Source organism: Pinus tabuliformis, chromosome 1_1, assembly GCF_031772625.1.
Source record: "Pinus tabuliformis cultivar Carrire ecotype Pingquan chromosome 1_1, CPIR1, whole genome shotgun sequence".
Taxonomy (NCBI): Eukaryota; Viridiplantae; Streptophyta; class Pinopsida; order Pinales; family Pinaceae; genus Pinus; species Pinus tabuliformis.
This window is the reverse complement of record NC_142297.1, coordinates 141,011,198-141,030,464: the sequence shown is the minus strand read 5'-3', so window position 1 is coordinate 141,030,464 and position 19,267 is coordinate 141,011,198. Positions and strand designations below refer to the sequence as shown.

General features: G+C 43.6%; 1 protein-coding gene across 1 annotated transcript in view; it reads right to left on the bottom strand.

The window, feature by feature from the left end:
• The window catches only part of LOC149212029 (glucuronokinase 1-like), a 75,884-nt gene that overhangs the window by 21,788 nt on the left and 34,829 nt on the right, over nucleotides 1–19,267 (bottom strand). The window contains exons 2-4 of the mRNA XM_089388539.1: nucleotides 4,321–4,534; nucleotides 4,090–4,206; nucleotides 3,684–3,844 (exon numbers count right to left, since the gene is read on the bottom strand). Of these exons, the coding sequence (XP_089244665.1) occupies nucleotides 3,684–3,844; nucleotides 4,090–4,206; nucleotides 4,321–4,534 (492 nt within the window). The remainder of the gene's footprint in view (nucleotides 1–3,683; nucleotides 3,845–4,089; nucleotides 4,207–4,320; nucleotides 4,535–19,267) is intronic.

Here is a 19,267-nt window from a genome sequence, read left to right as displayed (position 1 = left end):
TGCCTGATTTGAAGAACCTGGTGTCTATTTTTGCAATGGAAAATAAAGATTTCAAGGTAGCATTCATTGATCGAAAGGTACGTATTTGACATAGAAACTCTAAAGATGCATTTACCCTTGGATTTAGGGTTGATGGTCTCTATCAAGTTGGTGGAAGTCCTTTGGGAGCTTTGGCGAGTGATACTTCTCTTCAATGTGAATTATGGCACCGAAGATTTGCCCACTTACATTACAAAGCCTTACCTAGGGTAAGGAAGATGGTCACAGGTATGCCCGAGTTTAACATGAATCATGAAGGAGTTTGTCAGGGTTGTGCAACTGGGAAACATACAAAGGGACCATTCCCTTCTAGTGAAAGCAAGACTACCGATATTCTTCAATTGGTCCATTTTGACCTGTCTGGTATCTTGCCCGTAACTTCATTAGGAGGATACTCATATTATGCAATCTTTGTGGATGACTACTCATGCAAAACATGGATCTATTTCTTGAAGAGGAAGGATGAAGTGTTCAAATGGTTTCGTTCTTTCAAAGCATTGGTGGAGAATCAAACAGGGAAGAAGATCAAGACGTTGAGGACCAACAATGGAACCGAATATGAATCAAATGAATTCAATGACTTTTGCAGAGAGGCTGGCATTAAGAGGGAGACAATTGTTCCATACACTCCTGAGCAGAATGGTATTGCTGAAAGAAAGAATCGAACAATTATGGAAGCCACCCATGCCATGATCTATGATCAAGGTCTACCAAAGTTCTTATGGGGAGAAGCTACCAACACTGTTGTATATGTTCAAAATAGGAGCCCGCATCAAGCTTTGGATTTCAAGACACCCGAGGAAGTTTTCATTGGTAAGAAATTTGAAGTTTCTCATTTTCGAATCTTTGGTTGTATAGTATACATTCATGTGCCTAAAGAGAAAAGGAATAAATTGGAAGCTTCTGGGAAGAAAGGTATATCCGTTGGCTACAATGAAAACTCAAAGGCATATAGAATCTATGTACCTGGTCAAAGAGATGTGGAAGTAAGCTGTGATGTTACCTTTGATGAAGACATCGCCCTTGGGAAAGCCAGAGATCTCCCCATCTCAAGGAAGGACGATGATGATGCTGCCAAAAAAACAAGATGAACCTTCGATGGATGAGCCTATGCCTGACATTGATGGTCTGATGGATCCTATTGATCCACCCCCTGCTGATCCTTCTACCTCAAGGAAAAGACCATTGTGGCTCAAAGATACTATCGAAGATGCTAAAAAACATACGGCTCCAAGAGGGATATTTTGCGAAAGTAAGAAGTCAAATAGGTATCAAGGGTACTTGGATGCCATGAGTACTATTGTTCAAGCTAAACCATGCACGTTCGAAGAAGCCGTAAAACACCAAGTATGGAAGGATGTGATGAATGAGGAATATGAATCTATCATGAAGAATGATGTCTGTGACGTGGTGTCTAGACCTAAGGAAAAGTCCGTGGTCACCTCAAAATGGCTTTACAAAATTAAACATGAAGTTGATGGGAGTGCTGAAAAATATAAGGCCAAGTTCATAGTTCATGGCTTCTCTAAAAAATTAGGAGTGGACTATGACGAAATGTTTGCACTGTTTCCCTGATATACCACTATCCGATCTATTACTGCTCTTGTTTCCAATCAAGGATGGAGCCTACATCAAATGGACGTCAAGACTTCTTTCTTACATGGCTCATTTAAGGAGGAAGTCTACTTAGAACAACCTCAGGGGTTTGAAGTACAAGATAGAAGGGCACATGTCTGTCGACTGAAGAAAGCCCTCTATGGGTTGAAGCAAGCCTCTAGGGCTTGGTACGAAAGGATTGACATTTATCATATAAAGCTGCAATTTACAAGGAGCTATGTTGATCCTAACCTATGCTTCGAGGTTGAAAAGGACACACCTCTTATTTTGGTCCCTTTATGTTGATGATCTCTTTCTAACCGGTGCAGACCCTCTCATTTATCAATGCAAGGGAGAGTTGACTTCCGAGTTTGAGATTAAAGACCTAGGACTGATGCATTACTTCCTAGGCCTAGAGGTCTAGCAAAAGCCAGGCGAGATTTTCCTTTCTCAAGGAAAATACATTGTGAAACTACTAGAGAGATGTGGGATGGTGGATTACAAGTCTGTATCTACTCCGATGGAACTCAACTTCAAGAATCTATGTGGAAGTGTTGTTGCGACCGAATTGGCAAACACTTCTGAATATATACAACTTGTAGGGGCCCTGATGTTCTTGGTAAACTCCCGACCGGACATATGCTTCGTTGTAAATACTTTGAGTCAATTTGTCGTTGAGCCTCATCACATAAATTGGGTTGCTGTAAAGAATCTCTTAAGATATCTTTGTGGCACTATCAACTATGCACTGAGATACGCTGTCGAGAATTTATATAAAAATAAACACAAATAAAGAACTAAATTTATATAAAGATAAACACAAATAATGTAAAAAACAACAAATAAGGATGACACTTTTCTCATAGGACAGCAGGCATGAAGGATGACAAAATGTTTTTAAAAGTTATTAACCTCTTTGAAAAGGACTCGGGGCAAGAAATAAATCAATCTAAATCAGAAGTCCTTGAATATCCCTCCAAGGCTCCTACATATGATCAGTAGATTTGTGAGCTTCCGAAAATCAGAATTACCAAAAAAGTAATTCAGTTTCCCACTCCAGAGGGTCCTCACAAGGCTAAAGACAGGCTAGACATTTTTGAAAAGCTCGAAGCACGCATCAACTCCTGGGATCATATACATCTGCCTTTAGCAGGCAGAATACTTCTGATTCCTGACAACCTATCCTCACAGCTATCACCCATCTGCAAAAGTATTATCTGTCTGGCCATAGCCTCTGCTCTCGTTGAATTCGATAGAATTCTGAGCCACATTCTTTGGAATGGACCAAAGCAAGATATACAATGGCACCTCCCAACCTGGAGAAAGGTCACAAGCCCTTTATGGGCTTGAGGAGCAAGGAACCACAGAATGGATCCAGTGAACAAAGCTCCAGAGGTCATGTATCCAGAAATTAATTCTGAAAGGGAAGACCCTAATAGACAAACCTCTTGTGGTATGTTCACAGTGGCAATCCAATTGTACATATTCACAGCGGTTACCTTAGTTGAAATCTTAAAATTAATTATTGCTGGGAAAGATAATAACAGCGTAAGTTAAGTAATCACAAAGATGCTATCCACCAATGTCCTTGTATTTCTCCACCTGCATTTACTCTTTAGTAAAAAATTACCAGAAATCCTAGGCCAAGATATAGAGAGACTCGAAAGCATGTCAGATATCAAAACAAGCAAAATAATGATTTTATGACAAGTTCCTCTAATTAATTTCACTCTATTACCAAAAAACATCTCTTTTTCCTATTTTCTCCAAGACTTTTAGAATCCTATGTGAAAAGTCAGTTGGACAAGTTCCAGGGCATAGCGATGCCCCAACTATTTTCACAAGCATAAAACATTACTTTGTTTATATAAAATTATAACATGATAAATCGCTACTTTAGTCCAATACAGTGTCATTGATTTTCTAAAAAGAATGGTGGTGTTGATTACTTGAAATCCAATTCAGATATGTGCAACAAAATTTTCATGGAATATAGATATGAAAGAAAAAGGCTTAAGAGTAAAAAGAGGTGGAATGGAATACAAAACCTGCGCAGATCGAAATTACGGTCCATAAGTTTTGCTAATGTGTTGTAGTCCTTTTTAATCAGTGATTCACGGCCTACTAGTGCCAACCCAGCAACCTCCTCCATTAAGCTTCTAATTTGTTCATCTCCATCAAGCCACCTCTGCCTTACAGCACTGTGTATCTGCATCAATATCAAAGGAAAGCAAATTTGATTCGAAAGATATATATATATATATATATATATGAATGTTGAGAGAGATTTCAAGAATCATGTCACTTATTTCCAATTCATTGGACTGAATGCAACTCAAACACCAATTATTTAAATATAGATTTAGATCCCTTGTAAACAAGCCCTATTCACAATCTCTCCAGATGCCATTACCAGTTAAAAACTTAAATTATAATTAGAGAACTAGCACTGACCTTTCCAGAATCACTAGGATTCTCAGCATAAATAAGGTGCATTTGGGGAAGCAGACTAGTATCCATGGGTCTGTATTCACCATGTCCCATCTCATCCATGTGTTCCTTCTTGAAATCCTACCATTCCAAATTTTCAATGTTAAACCTAGAGTTCCATTTGCATACAGTGTCCATTGTTTTTTTTACATGCAATATATGCTCAAGATCCAGTATTCAAGCAGTTAAACTCACCATGTAAACAAGACCTCCATAGACCTGTGCCACACGATCCTGTAGCCCAGCAGTGATGCCTAATTCTCCCTCTGCACTGAGTATCAAGTTTGGTTGCTGCTCCACTTTGACCAGGTGTCTAACGTCATAGAAGTCAAGCAAGCAATTTAATGTAGCACATACTATTGCACTGGATCCTGAAAGCCCTGCCTGTAAATCAAGACATTGCAACAGCAGTTATTCTGGAATGCCTTGAGCTTTAAATAAATAAATCATAGCATAATCTTTCATGCATTATTGAACATTTCCTCTGGAATAATTAAATCATAATAATATAATGATGTCAGTAAAAAGAATTTACACATACATTCATTGGACATCACAACTAACTCACTGCAAGACAAAACATTGAACCCCCAAAACCTGAAAATCTTCTAGAAAATGTTATAAAAAGGTGAAATCTCCAACAAACCCTAATTCAATAAGATAAACAAGCTGAAATATAGCAGTGCCTTAATGATGAACACATAAGACTTCAAGAGAGTGTGGAACGCATGCACAGGTGCCCTTTCGCAAAAGAATGAATAAACTCACTTGAATGAGATGATGTTACAAATGATGGAAGTGGTGTATTTATATAGCTCCACCAGGGTTAAGGCGCTAGCCTCAAAAAGCAGAATAGACCAATCATAATCTAAAATGCAATTAATAAAATAAAGTGTAACAACCCACTGCTACCCACAGGCCACAAGTCAACCCATAAAGGACCCAACTACTCACATAGTGGGCTAGCACAAGGCCACAATTGGAGATTAGCCAAAATATCTCAACACCCCCACTTAAGCTGAACAAGGGGCCACAGAAACAGCATTGCATTCATAGATTACCACAGAGAATCACCATACTACCCCACCATAACACTGAGTTGAGGTCATCAGAAACCATACTAGGAGTTTGTCAGGTGCTAGGAGTATCCCTTGCTCATACATCCCCTCCAAGATCATATGGTCGGATCCACTGCTGACCCCAGGGGACTTCAACAGTGAACCTGTACCCAGTTTGCCTCCCTCGTCATCAATCAATAGACTCAAAAGGCCCTAACATCTCTAGCTCCATTTCCAGACCTTACCATCTCACTCACTCATTCCTTTTAGCAGGTCATCATCATTCAGTATCATGCTGCAGACTATTGAGTATTTTATATTATACTAGTCTCTTATATACGTACCGCAGCAGCACTACCATTGGTTTCTCTCTCTATATATTATTTTTTGCATTTTTTTAAGATATGAGCTTGCAATCCCACACATTGTAGTCATACTGACTCTACTCTTCTTCAGTTCCATTGACCTACTTTTGTGGTCATCAGTTGGACATTAATAAATTTACTCTAGAAGAATGTGAAAATTTCACCACTGAAATCCTATTGTACCAACTGGAAATTATTTTTCTAATTGTTAATTAATTTAATAATTTATCTGCTACGACAAATACCAAATAATTCACACTGCAACCTTCACAAATAAACTGCAGAAGAAAATAGCATTGGAAACTGAGAAAATACTAGCACACACACATAAAAATTAACACATTTATTTTTGGACAAATGTCCCCAGAAAAACCCAACTTGGGAAAACCGGTGCAACAGCTAAGGGTTTTATTATTATGGAGCAATGAAATCTGAGTACAATCTGGATGCCGAAAACTGGCAATCTTGTAGAGAAAATACTGGCAAAAATATCTTGAGGGAAATTACCCTCACTTTGAGCAATCCCGACACTTGACTGCTACTGAAAAGTAAGTCGTCCAACTGGGCTTGCGCAGGCTCTGCGTCAACCTGAAGTTGTCTACCACACGTGTTGCCCGAATTGTCTACTAATCAAGAGGTTCTACCTGCTGCTGACTGGAAAATTCTTCTCTGACACTCTAGAACCTCTTCCCAACCTCTGGAACTGAAGACGTCTTCCCCTTAGCAAAAATTGAACTACCCTTTGAGGGTCTACGCTGCCTCTGTGTAGCCTCCTGGAGAATCTTCGGTCTTTCTCTGCAAATGCACTCGCTGGATTTGGAAAACTTCCTCCAACCCTCACTGCCTCTGCCCCTCGCTATTTTTGCATCCTTCTTTGACTTGCAGGCAACTATTGTTTCTCTCTGGAAATCAAACTGCCAAGGAAATTGATCTCAAGCTTCTCAAGTGTATTATCCATCTACCCATCAACTTCTTATAATCCTCCGTTGGAGCACCAACGGTCAAGATTAAAACATAATAGAGGGCCCGGATTAATTTCCTGTCAATCCATGTGAGTTCCTAGATGATTCAGACCTTATCTCAATTAATACTAATTAATTAACCATTATCCCTAAGTTTAGACTTAGGAAATATTTAAAAATCACTTAGTAATCTAATTGAGACACTTCTAGTGCTGCACACCCTGCCACAACACCGTATCTTTGTACCACCCTTTGTCACGTTGTTGATGTCTGACAGGAAATGATTGCGTTGCTCCCTTAGTCACAGTGTTGCTCCCTTAGTTACAGTTTTGCTTCTTTAGTCACTGCACTTTTCCCTCAGTCACTATGTTGTTCCCTTAGTCACTGCTTTTTTCCTTAGTGAATGTCCATCAACCATTACACTAACTCTGATTCATCTGCCACTGACTGTAGTTGAACCAAACTGTTGCATCTGTGTTGCTTCTATCATTGCATTGTACATCTTGTATTGTTGCCAACTCTGCATCTGCACTACAAGTCCCTCTCATCTATTGCTACTGCAACTTCAACTAAGAAGCATCCAAAATATTGAACCATTTGTGTTAAGTATGATGCATCTGTCTCCTTAGCATTTGAATGCTACTAGCTTTTGCACTGTCACTAAAGAATTTGCACTACTACTAACTCTGCATTTGTGCCACTCTGCACTGCTGCCAACTTTGCACTGTGCTTCCCAACACCTGACTGTTACTAGTCTGCAACTGTCACTCTAATCTGACTGCATCTCTGACACTGATCCATCCTGCTACTGAATATTGTGGGCCCCCGTAGCTAGTTGATGATCCATGAGGTGGACTCCTCAAGGATCCTGCCCAATCTCTGCAGTTCTAGCCTATAGCTCCATGTCATCCCACCTCACTCCTAGAGATATGATTGCCATCATAGCAAAGTCTTCCTCCAACCTAGAGGACAACTTGCCAATCTCGACTAACGTTGTCACCTCTCCTGCTTGTTTTTTCTGAGAGGACACTGCGTACTGTAGTGACCAAGTTCACCACATCTGAAGCACTTGACCTTTGGCAGGGTTTTGTTCTTCTTCTTATCCCCCTACCCCTGACTGGAACCCATGGATGCTATGGTCGCATTCTCCTCTTCCTTCTCACTCTTTACAGCCTTGATCTTGTTGCTGCTTCCATTGATGGTACTCTTCAAGCCTCAACTCCTCCTATTGTAGATCGGCCCACATCCTGTCCCATCTTAGCAATGTGTCTTTGCCCAAAATGCTTTGGACAAACATCTGGCAATCCTCCGAGACATTGTTTAGCGCCAATCGTACAAGTTTTGTAGGTTGGGATACCTCCCTAATGGTTGCTCGTTGATCTTTGACCTCTTGAATCAAAGTGAGGAAGGGATCTATGCCCTCACCCCTCTGCATCCTTACGCTCCTCAACTTCTCCTAGAGAAACACCTTTCATTGCTCGGAAGAACTCTGATATAAGGTGGCAAGGTTATCCCACATCTCCTTGGTCATACTCTGCCCTGATATATGTGAGACTATATGATCTCGGACTCCATCCAAGATCATTTGCTTTATCTTTGCCATTTCTCTTCTATATTCCTTCAACTAATCAAGGTCTTCGAGAACTGCCACCACATTATCGATATAGGCTTTCAATTCATGTTCATCTAGAAGGAAGGACATCCTATCCTTCCATATGTCATAGTAGGAGGCTCCCTCCAACCTATCCTGATCTCTAAGCCCAGTTGTAGCCATCTCAACAAATCTTGTCAACAACTCCCTCTTTCCCTTTGCTTGGTTGCTTCTTTGCTATTCGCATTCCTGTGATATTCCTAACCTAGAATATTCCTCAAACCCCAGCAAAAACTCCAACCAAATATGTGCAAATGATATAATAACCCAAAAGTAATAAAATAACAGTAATAATGTAAACCAGAAATATAAGCAGATACACAAGAAATGCAGCAATAAAATGCTAAGCCATTTTATTATACTGAGCAATAAAATGAGTACAAAAGGTGATCAGACAGATGGCACCTCAACTTACACCCGGCAAGTGAAGAAATACTCTCAGAAGGACAAGAATGGCCTCTCTGCGTGGAAGTTGCCGCTGTGCTACTGCTGCTGCTAGGAAACAAATGATGATTTGGGGCTGCTCCCCTCCTCGGAAAAAGCTGAAACTCTAGATTCGGGCTCTACTCAAGAAACCCAAAAAAACCCATAAAGCTTTCCTGGAATGGCCAACCCCCGAAAAACACCCCTTGGGGTTCTGCGCAGTTACTCAATGCCCTGCGCTGCCATTGAAGAAAATCCCTCTAAACTTTGCCTGAACACTGCCTAAATCCCTGCCAAAAATCTTCCAATGAGACAAGGGCTGGACCCCTGCTCAATCACCCAACATAAATCCACCTGCAAACCCCAATCCAGCACTACAACCAAAAAGAACTGCATCCCTCTCCAAGTGCTGCGCAGTCCTCCAAAACGCTGATAAAGCTGCTGCTGAAATGCTGATAAAACTGCTGCTGAAATACCGATGGAAATACCTTGCCCAAGCAGGCACTCGAAGTCCCCCGGGGCTAAGGGTGAGATCTCCGAACGGAGACACTCGATGCACTAAACAACAGCTAGCGTGCTCAGAAGTCGAAACGACTAGCTCAAAATGCACATAACTGAATGATCCAAAATGAGGGGGCTCCTCTCTATTTTATAGTCTTTGTCCTCACAATCCCTAGGCTCACCTCCTCCTATGTGATTCTCCTCTTGCCATGTGTTCTTCCCTCCTGCGTAGTCCCTCCATGTGTCAGCGTGAGCCCCATTTCTGCGTCCCCCTTTGGCCCCCTTGGCTCCTCCTTAAGTCACAACGTTATGCTACTAGGAAGTGACTTTTTATTCGTAAAGTGAGTTATGTCCCCCGTCCTCACTTTTTTTATTTATAAATAACTATAGAAGGCAAAAATTGGGCAAAATCGAATATTCCAATTAGCCATGGCTAATTAGGAATATTACAATCTCCCCCGGAAAAATGTTGCTTGTCCTCAAGCAATTGAAGTGACGGATGCTGCAAGATCTTTTCACTCTCCCAAGTGGCATCCTCATCCGTCAAATTTTTCCACCTCACCAAGAATTCTCGGACCGTCCTGCTCCGCAACTGCCTCTCCCTGGTATCAATGATAGCCTCCGGCTACAATACCAAATGTCCCTCATCATCCATGGGTGGTAGCTCATCTATCACTGTCACCTGCTGCTCCAATGCCTTTTTCAGGCATGATACATGGAAAACGTTATGAATCTTGCTGTCTTGGGGTAGCCCCAACTCATATGCAACCTGTCCAACCCTGCATATCACCCTGTACGGCCCATAAAAGCGGGGTTTAAGCTTCTCAACCCCCTTCTGCTTTAGTGACAACTATCGGTATGGTTGTAATCATAGGTAGACCATGTCCCTACCTCGAACTGTCTCTCCACCCGACCCTTGTCTGCATACAGCTTCTGCTGGTTCTGTGTTGTAGCCATGTTATCCTTGAGAGCTCAAAGAATATCCTGACTCTCTTGGATCCATATCTTGGCTCTGGGAGCCTTGCTATCACCAAACATCACGTCAGCAAAGGATAAAGGATGATACCCATATAAAGCATAGAATGGTGACATACCAATGGTCATGTGATGTGAAGTATTGTAGCAGTACTCCCCTAGATGCAGCCACCTCAGCCATGCTCGCTGCTGCCCACTGACATAGTTACGCAAGTAGCCCTCTAGCCACTTGTTAACTATCTCTGTCTGCCCATCCGTTTGTGGGTGATAACTGGTACTCGGTGTCAACTCCGTCCCCACCAACCAGAAAAGCTCCTGCCAAAACCCGCCCATGAAACGGCTGTCCCTATCACTGACGATGGTCTTAGGAAGACCATGTAGCCTGAAGATCTCTCTAAAGAACAGCTCGGCCACCTGTGCTATTGTATAATGTGTGGATATGGCAAAAAAGTGTGCGTACTTTGTCAGTCGGTCAATGACAAAGATGCAATCCTTGCCCTATACCATGGGCAACCTTGTGATGAAGTCCATCGAAATACTCTCCCATTTCCCCTCTGGAATGGGAAGAGGCTGCAATAATCCCGCGGGATGGCTCATCTCTCCCTTGTTCCTCTGGCAAACATCGCACTCCCGGATGTGCCGGAGTACGTCCTCCTTGAGGCCCTTCCATGAGAACCTCTCCCTAATGGCCCTGTAGGTTTTGGTAAACCCCTGATGTCCTACCAACGGTGAATCATGTGATGCCTGGAGTATCTTCTTCTTGAGCTGAGACCCCTCAGTCAAGAAGATCCAGTCCCTGTAATAGATGATCTCATCGACCACCCTGTACCTGTCATCTGCCACCTGCCCATCCAGAACCTCACATGCAAACCTGTCCTTGGAGTACTCTACTAAGAGTCGAGCCCTCCAGTCTGTATCCAAGCTCATAAGAGACAACATGGCTGGTCTACGTGAAAGGGCATCTGCTACCACGTTGTTCTTACCCTTGACATACTCAATGTCAAAGTCATATGCTTGGATCTTGCTGATCCACTTCTGCTGCCTCTCCTGTAGCTGCTTCTGCTCCAAAAAGAACTTGAGGCTGTTGTGATCAGTCCTCACCCTGAACCTGTTACCCACCAGATCCGGTTCTCAAAGGCTATAGGATGACCTCCCTACATCAACACGGCGTCGATCCCCTCTCCCGACGCATCACACTCCAAAACAAAAGGTTGCGTAAAATCTGGCAACGCAAGCACTGGGCAACTGCTCATAACCTCCTTGAGCCTGTCAAAGGCTCGCTGCGCTGTATCTAACCAACTGAAAGCCCCCTTCCTCGTCAAATCTGTCAGGGGTGCAGCAAGCTGTGAGAAACCCTTGACAAACTTCCGGTATTAAGTACAAATGCCAATGAATCCTCGAAGTTCCATCACATTTCTTGGCTCCGGCCATTCTCTGATGGCCCTGATCTTCTCCCCGTGGACTCTCACTCCATCCACTCCTATGATGTGTCCCAGATACAACATCTCCATCAACCCAAACTCACACTTGGAGAGTTTGGCATAGAACTGCTGCTCCTGTAAGATATGCAATACCGTCTCAATGTGCCGGAGATGCTCCTCCCAAGTCCTACTGTAAATGAGAATGTCATCAAAGAATACCAACACAAACTTCCTCAGGTGACTATGGAAGATGTGATTCATGCAGGACTGAAATGTAGCGGGGGCGTTGGTTAGCCCAAAAGGCATCACCAAGAACTCAAAGTGCCCACAGTGACACCTGAAGGCGGTCTTGGGAATGTCATGCTCCCTCATGCGAATCTGATGGTACCCAGAACTCAAATCAATCTTTGAGAAGAATCGTGCTCCCCTCAACTCGTCCATCAACTCATCGATCCTGGGTATGGGTACCTGTTCTTCAGGGTCTTCTTGTTCAGGGCACTGTAGTCAATGCACATCCTTAATGTACCTCCCTTCTTCTTCACCAACACCACAAAAGAAGCAAAAGGACTCGTGCTCAGTCGAATGTGCCTAAGAGCCAGCAACTCCTAGATAGCCCACTCAATCTCGTCCCGATAGGCCTTGGGGTGCCTATAGGGGGTGGTGATTACTGCCTGGATGCCCTGCTCAAGCTTGATAGTGTGCTCAAACCCCCGATCCGGTGGCTGTCTTGGTGGAATCTCTCCAAACACTATAGCATACTGATCAAGGATGGACTGGATCTTTGGGGTACCGTCTGCCCTGTAGTCCCTACCTCTTATGCACGCAGCTCCACTACCCACTCTATGTCTCCCTTCCGGAAGACTGCCTCCAACCGATGAGCCGACACAGTCTGAGGCGGATATGTGCGCTATCCCCGTATCTTTCATGCCTCCCTGTCTTCTCATCATCCCACTCCATCTCTAGGGTCTTCCAATCCGTCGTGACCTTCCCTAGAGTAATAAGCCATTGAACACCCAGTATCATGTTGGTGTCCGAAATATCGACCACGAAAAAGTGGTCAATCAATGTGTAGGAGCCCATCGTCACTGAAAGCTCTGGAACATATCAAGCACACGTCATGGTCTGATCTCCTGGGACCAAGACTGAAAACCCATCGAAGCTCTCTGTCTGAATACCTCTCCGCTCAACCATTTGTGCATCGAAGAAGTTGTGGGTTGCCCCACTGTCAACCAAAACTAATACCCACTGGCCACGTACTGTCCCTCGTATGCATAGCGTCAAATACTTGGGGACTCCTTGCAATGCTGCAAGGGCCCCTCCGGTAGGTGCAAAAGATGCACCACCCGCTGCTAGCGGTGGAGGTGGCAAAGGTCCCTATATGGCATGGCTATCTCCTGCCTCCACCTCATCCTCGTCATCCTCTTCTCCACTGCCCTCGGAAAAGACCTCAATAAAATGTGCTTTACCAGCAACACATCTATGCCCTGGTGCCCACGGCTCCTGACATGTGAAGCACAACCGCTTTTTCTTCAGCTCCCTCTTGACATCGTCCTCGATCTGCACTCGTCCTGGATTCCCCTTTGGAGGTGGAATCCTCACATCCTTCCCCTTAGACTGAAAACGCTGTCTTTGGGGGTAAGGTGTCCGGGTCCTGGGTAAGACATCCTGTAAGTCCCGGGTCCTGCTGATAGCGTCCTGGAGTGTGGCTGGTTTAGTGGATCGGACTAAACCTCGAAGTGGCTCTGCTAACCCCTCAACATACATATAGACCCTCCGTGTCGTGGATAGGTCTGGCACCATCATGGAGACCCTCAAGAAATCTGCAATGTAGGTCTTTGGGTTCCCTGTTTATTTGAGCCTCGTCAGCTCAACAAAATGCTGCTCTGGATCCCTCCGATCAAATCGCTCCATCAGTCTCCTAGTAAACTCAGCATATGTCGTCACTGTGGAGTGCCCCAGTGTAACCATCCCATGAAACCACCAATCCTGGGCCTCGCCATCCAAATGCAATGTTGCCACCTTGATGGCCTTTGCCTCCAACATCTGGTTAAGCTAAAAATAAATGTCCAGCTTCTCCACCCAATACTTTGTCGAACTGTTTGATGAGCCATCAAACGTAGGCAAGTGGAATCTACTCGTTGCAGGGTGGGTGTCACCATCATGGTAATGTCGGTACCCTCTGTGATGGTCGTGGGGTCTGCTATCCCGCTGGAGCTGAACAAAATCTCTCAATGAGAGGGCTTCCCTGAACTCCTACCCATAGGCCTGGTACTCTGCAAAATAATCGCCCATATGTCCGGGCTCTGCCTCCTGCTAGGCTACGACCCCCATGTCTGCTCCTAAGAAAGTGGGCATGGTAGAGCGTGTAGGGGCATGTGAGGCCATCTGTTGCGCAGTATCACGCTGCTCTGGCAAGTGATGGGATGCACCTGATCCCTCACCAATTTGAAAAACTCGTGGGCTCTCACGCTGTCTAGCCTCTACTGCCGTGAATCTCTGCCCCATCACCTCAATCTGCCTCGACAGATCCTGCACTGATTTGAGGAGCATATCTGCAAATCTCTTCTCGTCCTCGTCGGCCATCTGTTCTGTGTCTACCACAAGCTCCTCCTGTTCTGCGTCCACCACAGGAACACAGTCTCCCTCCCCGTAGGTATTCTCCAACCTACGTCCAGTGTCTCTGTACCTCCTACCTCTGTAACAAATGTAGGGTTTTTCTCCTGGTGTCATAGATTGCTAGCTCCACAGGCTGAACCAGATCTATGCTCTGATACCACTATAATATTCCTAACCCAAAATATTTCTCAAACCCCAGCAAAAACTCCAACCAAATATGTGCAAATGATATAATAACCCAGAAGTGATAAAATAATAGTGGAACAGCATATAATAATGTAAACCGGAAATATAAGCAGAGACACAAGAAATGCAGCAAGAAAATGCTAAGCCATTTTATTATACTAAGCAATAAAATGAGTACAAGAGGTGATCAGACAGATGGCACCTCGACTTGCACCCGGCAAGTGAAGAAATACTCTCAGAATGACAAGAATGGCCTCTCTGCGTGGAAGCTGTTGTTGTACTATTGTTGTTGCTAGGAAACAAATGATGATTTGGCGCTGCTCCCCTCCTCGGAAAAAGCTGAAACTCTGGATTAGGGCTCTACTCAAGAAACCCAGAAAAACCCAGAAAGCTTTCCTGGAATGGTCGACCCCCGAAAAACACCCCCTTGGGGTTCTACGCAGTTACTCAGTGCCCTGCGCTGCCACTGAAGAAAATCCCTCTAAACTCTGCCTGAAACCCTGCCAAAAATCTTCCAATGAGACAAGGGCTGCACCCCTGCTCAATCACCCAGCATAAATCCACCTGCAAACCCCAATCCAGCACTACAACCAAAAAGAACTTCGTCCCTCTCCAAGTGTTGCGCAGTCCTCCAAAACGCTAATAAAACTGCTGCTGAAATGCTAATAAAACTGTTGCTGAAATACCGATGGAAATATCTGGCCCGAGAAGGCACTCAAAGTCCCCCGGGGCTAAGGGTGAGATCTCCGAACGGAGACACTCGATGCACTAAACAGTGCTACAGACTAGCTAAACAGCCAGCGTGCTCAGAAGTCGAAACGACTAGCTCAAAATGCACATCACTGAATGATCCAAAATGAGGGGGCTCCTCTCTATTTTATAGCCTCTGCCTCTCACAATCCCTAAGCTCACCTCCTCCTGCATGATTCTCCTCTTGCCATGTGTTCTTCCCTCCTGCGCAGTCCCTCCATGTGTCTGCGTGGGCCCCATTTCGGTGTCCCCCTTTGGTCCCCTTGGCTCCTACTTAAGTCACAACGTTATGCTACTAGGAAGTGACTTTTTATTCGTAAAGTGAGTTATGTCCCCCGTCCTCACTTTTTTTATTTATATAACTATAGAAAGCAAAAATTGGGCAAAATCGAATATTCCAATTAGCCATGGCTAATTAGGAATATTACAATTCCCTTCTGGAATTGCGCAATCCTGCTAGCTGCTACTGCCAATCTACCTGGAAAACCAAACTTCTGAAATCGAAGTCCCTTGAGAGAAATTTTCCCTCTGTTGTGTGTGATTTTCTCCTTCCACCCGACACTGGTTCTGTTGTTGCAAAACCTTCTGCGTCCAACCAAGGAATCTGCTAAGTGAAAATTTGAGTTGTTGCTACTCCCTTTGCCTGCTAGAATCACTATTCTAGTCAAATCGACTTTTTTGTCAACTTGCAACTGAAAAATCGAACCCTTGCCCAGCGATTTGATCTGCCTGTCTAGGTATGTGCATCCTATGAGAATTTCGGCTTGCTGCTCCCTTTGACCAACAAAATTCCCTTCTCCACTTTTGAACTTCCCTATTGATCACTCACGCTCTGGTACCATGTGAAAATTTTACCAATGAAATCATATTGCAGCAACTAGAAATTATTTTTCTAATTGTTAATTAATTTAACAATCAATCTACTACAGCAAATACCAAATTAATTACATTGCAACCTTCATAAATAAACTGCAGAAAAATAATAGCGCAAGAAACTGAGAAAATACCAGCACACACACATAAGAATTGACACAGTTATTTTTGGACAAATGTCCCCAGAAAAACCCAACTTAGAAAAATCAGTGCAGCAGCTGACAGTTTTATTATTATGCAGTAGTGAAATATGAGTACAATATATGGATGCCGAAACTGGCAAACTTGAATAGAAAACACTGGCAAACTTGCAGAGAAAACACTGGCAAAAATATCTTGAGGGAGATTAACCTCACTTTGAGCAATCCCGGCACTTGACTGCTACTGAAAAGCAAGTTGTCCCCCTGGCCCTGTGCAGCCTTTGCATCAACCTGAAGTTGCTTCTACACATGTTGCCCAAATCATCCGCTAATCAAGTCATCCTGCCTACTACTAACTAGGAAAATACTTTAAGTATGGGGGATTTACGCAGTGCATTATATTAGATATCATTTTTTTTTGGGATTCAACTGCGTTAAGTAAGTCATTCAAACGTATGACCATTTCCATGAGAGGTAGTCGTAACTGACTAATTTCTCATGATTTTTGAATAGTTCACTTAGCACTCATTGCATCGGGTGATGCTCACAGGGGTGAAGAAGTGGGATTGAAACTAGTGAAATGTGGAGAACGAATCACATAGCATCAATCATCACTTCCGGGGCTTGCACCCGGTAACCAGGACTTCCCAGGAGGTCACCCATCCCAGAAACTCCTCTGGCTCAAGCGCGCTTAACTGCGGAGTTTTTCCCCACAATCAAGCCCACTTAGCTTGCTACCCCATTTGCAAAACCTTAGCAAGTATTGTGCCTCATGAACCATTCAAGTAGAGATCCCTTGACTCTTTTTGAATTTAAGTATGGGGGATTTACGCAGTGCATTATATTAGATATCATTTTTTTTTTTGGGATTCAACTGCGTTAAGTAAGTCATTCAAACGTATGACCATTTCCATGAGAGGTAGTCGTAACTGACTAATTTCTCATGATTTTTGAATAGTTCACTTAGCACTCATTGCATCGGGTGATGCTCACAGGGGTGAAGAAGTGGGATTGAAACTAGTGAAATGTGGAGAACGAATCACATAGCATCAATCATCACTTCCGGGGCTTGCACCCGGTAACCAGGACTTCCCAGGAGGTCACCCATCCCAGAACTCCTCTGGCTCAAGCGCGCTTAACTGCGGAGTTTTTCCCCACAATCAAGCCCACTTAGCATGCTACCCCATTTGCAAAACCTTAGCAAGTATTGTGCCTCATGAACCATTCAAGTAGAGATCCCTTGACTCTTTTTGAATTTAAGTATGGGGGATTTACGCAGTGCATTATATTAGATATCATTTTTTTTTGGGATTCAACTGCGTTAAGTAAGTCATTCAAACGTATGACCATTTCCATGAGAGGTAGTCGTAACTGACTAATTTCTCATGATTTTTGAATAGTTCACTTAGCACTCATTGCATCGGGTGATGCTCACAGGGGTGAAGAAGTGGGATTGAAACTAGTGAAATGTGGAGAACGAATCACATAGCATCAATCATCACTTCCGGGGCTTGCACCCGGTAACCAGGACTTCCCAGGAGGTCACCCATCCCAGAACTCCTCTGGCTCAAGCGCGCTTAACTGTGGAGTTTTCCCCACAATCAAGCCCACTTAGCTTGCTACCCCATTTGCAAAACCTTAGCAAGTATTGTGCCTCATGAACCATTCAAGTAGAGATCCCTTGACTCTTTTTGAATTTAAGTATGGGGGATTTACGCAGTGCATTATATTAGATATCATTTTATTTTTTTTGGGATTCAACTGCGTTAAGTAAGTCATTCAAACGTATGACCATTTCCATGAGAGGTAGTCGTAACTGACTAATTTCTCATGATTTTTGAATAGTTCACTTAGCACTCATTGCATCGGGTGATGCTCACAGGGGTGAAGAAGTGGGATTGAAACTAGTGAAATGTGGAGAACGAATCACATAGCATCAATCATCACTTCCGGGGCTTGCACCCGGTAACCAGGACTTCCCAGGAGGTCACCCATCCCAGAACTCCTCTGGCTCAAGCGCGCTTAACTGCGGAGTTTTTCCCCACAATCAAGCCCACTTAGCTTGCTACCCCATTTGCAAAACCTTAGCAAGTATTGTGCCTCATGAACCATTCAAGTAGAGATCCCTTGACCGGAAGTGATGATTGATGCTATGTGATTCGTTCTCCACATTTCACTAGTTTCAATCCCACTTCTTCACCCCTGTGAGCATCACCCGATGCAATGAGTGCTAAGTGAACTATTCAAAAATCATGAGAAATTAGTCAGTTACGACTACCTCTCATGGAAATGGTCATACGTTTGAATGACTTACTTAACGCAGTTGAATCCCAAAAAAAAAAAAATGATATCTAATATAATGCACTGCGTAAATCCCCCATACTTAAATTCAAAAAGAGTCAAGGGATCTCTACTTGAATGGTTCATGAGGCACAATACTTGCTAAGGTTTTGCAAATGGGGTAGCAAGCTAAGTGGGCTTGATTGTGGGGAAAAACTCCGCAGTTAAGCGCGCTTGAGCCAGAGGAGTTCTGGGATGGGTGACCTCCTGGGAAGTCCTGGGTACCGGGTGCAAGCCCGGAAGTGATGATTGATGCTATGTGATTCGTTCTCCACATTTCACTAGTTTCAATCCCACTTCTTCACCCCTGTGAGCATCACCCGATGCAATGAGTGCTAAGTGAACTATTCAAAAATCATGAGAAATTAGTCAGTTACGACTACCTCTCATGGAAATGGTCATACGTTTGAATGACTTACTTAACGCAGTTGAATCCCAAAAAAAAATGATATCTAATATAATGCACTGCGTAAATCCCCCATACTTAAATTCAAAAGAGTCAAGGGATCTCTACTTGAATGGTTCATGAGGCACAATACTTGCTAAGGTTTTGCAAATGGGGTAGCAAGCTAAGTGGGCTTGATTGTGGGGAAAAACTCCGCAGTTAAGCATGCTTGAGCCAGAGGAGTTCTGGGATGGGTGACCTCTTGGGAAGTCCTGGTTACCGGGTGCAAGCCTCGGAAGTGATGATTGATGCTATGTGATTCGTTCTCCACATTTCACTAGTTTCAATCCCACTTCTTCACCCCTGTGAGCATCACCCGATGCAATGAGTGCTAAGTGAACTATTCAAAAATCATGAGAAATTAGTCAGTTACGACTACCTCTCATGGAAATGGTCATACGTTTGAATGACTTACTTAACGCAGTTGAATCCCAAA